Source organism: Amphimedon queenslandica, unplaced genomic scaffold (genome assembly GCF_000090795.2).
Source record: "Amphimedon queenslandica unplaced genomic scaffold, v1.1 AMPQUscaffold_12771, whole genome shotgun sequence".
Classification (NCBI taxonomy): domain Eukaryota; kingdom Metazoa; phylum Porifera; class Demospongiae; order Haplosclerida; family Niphatidae; genus Amphimedon; species Amphimedon queenslandica.
The window spans coordinates 1-1,312 of NW_003546993.1; the positions used below are offsets into that span (position 1 = coordinate 1).

Here is a 1,312-nt window from a genome sequence, read left to right on the forward strand (position 1 = left end):
TTTAAACGACTGTCACTGAATATTTTCAATTTGTGTCTCCTTTCATTTTCAGCTCTTGTTTATGGATCTAGTTGGTACTTCATGAAAAGCGATCATGAAGATGAACTAATGATCATTATTGCTGTTTCTAATGCTGTTATCATTACATCTTTACTTGGTGTAATCATTATACACATTTTATGGGTAACTGGTCTATTGGAAAAGATAAAGATTAAGTTTAGGAAGTATTGGTTTCGTCGTCTATCACGACAGAATCAAGAAGAAGCAGCTCATGTTGATATGAGTGGATCATTTTTTGAACCTTATGATAGAGTGAGGGAACCACTCCTCTCCTCAGCTTGTGTTCAATATCATTAATATAGTTGACTCTTTTGTTTGTTGTGTGAATTTTATACTTTATTTGTAGTGTTCCTGCATGCCTATTGCCTAATGTTATTAAAAATAGTATAATAATATGCAATTTTCCCTGTATTATTGAAGTACAAATTTTATAGCATTCTTGTAATGGCTACTGTTGTTGTTGTAATTCTAGTGTAAATTTTGCCACTGAATTTAATTTTATTGCTTTGGACATAGCTAACTTATTTATGGAGTTTTTATAGCACTACAGTTAGCTCCACCTAAAAAGTTATATTAGATCTATTAAATTAATTTTAATAAATTAATTAATAATCCACCCACAATTCAAAATGGCCTCAAGTGCTGAAGCTTTTTCTGTGAAGATCCTGGAAGCATGCGAGGCAGGAGAGACCTTTGTAAAAGAGTTTTATTCCACTGTAGATAGGAGAAGAAATGTAAGACAGTAATTCTTCTATATTTTCCTGCCAATATGATCAAAATTAATAATACTACTCTCTCTTTCTACTTTTTACTCAGTTGTTATCAGGTTTTTATTCTGATACATCATTCATGGTCTGGAATGGTCACACTCACACTGGATCAGCTAATATAAGCAACTTCTACCAGTCACTGCCGACCAGTGAACACGAAGTGACATCATTTGACTGTCAGCCACTCAATGGTACTAATGCATGACATGTATGCTCAGTAGTAATGCACGTCATGTAGTTTATTATTGTTTAAAAACATGCAAGTTTCTGCCAAAATTCTTTTCTAGAGATGTGCAGAATAAAGCAGTCAAATTTATTTATACTGTGGTTTTACATGTATGTCATGTGTACAGATCTATAGTTCAGCCATAATCATTCAGAATACAATGTAGCTACTTAGTTTCAAGAAACTTGTTTTTTTGCAAGCTTTTTTTCTTTCTTGCACTCTTTATGCGGCTTTGTATTGGCAAAAGTTAATTTGC

At 32.8% G+C, this 1,312-nt stretch overlaps 1 protein-coding gene across 1 annotated transcript in view; it reads left to right on the forward strand.

Moving 5' to 3' along the window:
- The first annotated feature begins 676 nt into the window (after positions 1-676).
- LOC100642110 (NTF2-related export protein 1-like) overlaps positions 677-1,312 on the forward strand; it is a 929-nt gene continuing 293 nt past the window's right edge. The window contains exons 1-2 of the mRNA XM_003390118.3: positions 677-794; positions 877-1,021. Coding sequence (XP_003390166.1) covers positions 690-794; positions 877-1,021 — 250 coding nt within the window. The 5' untranslated portion in view covers positions 677-689. The remainder of the gene's footprint in view (positions 795-876; positions 1,022-1,312) is intronic.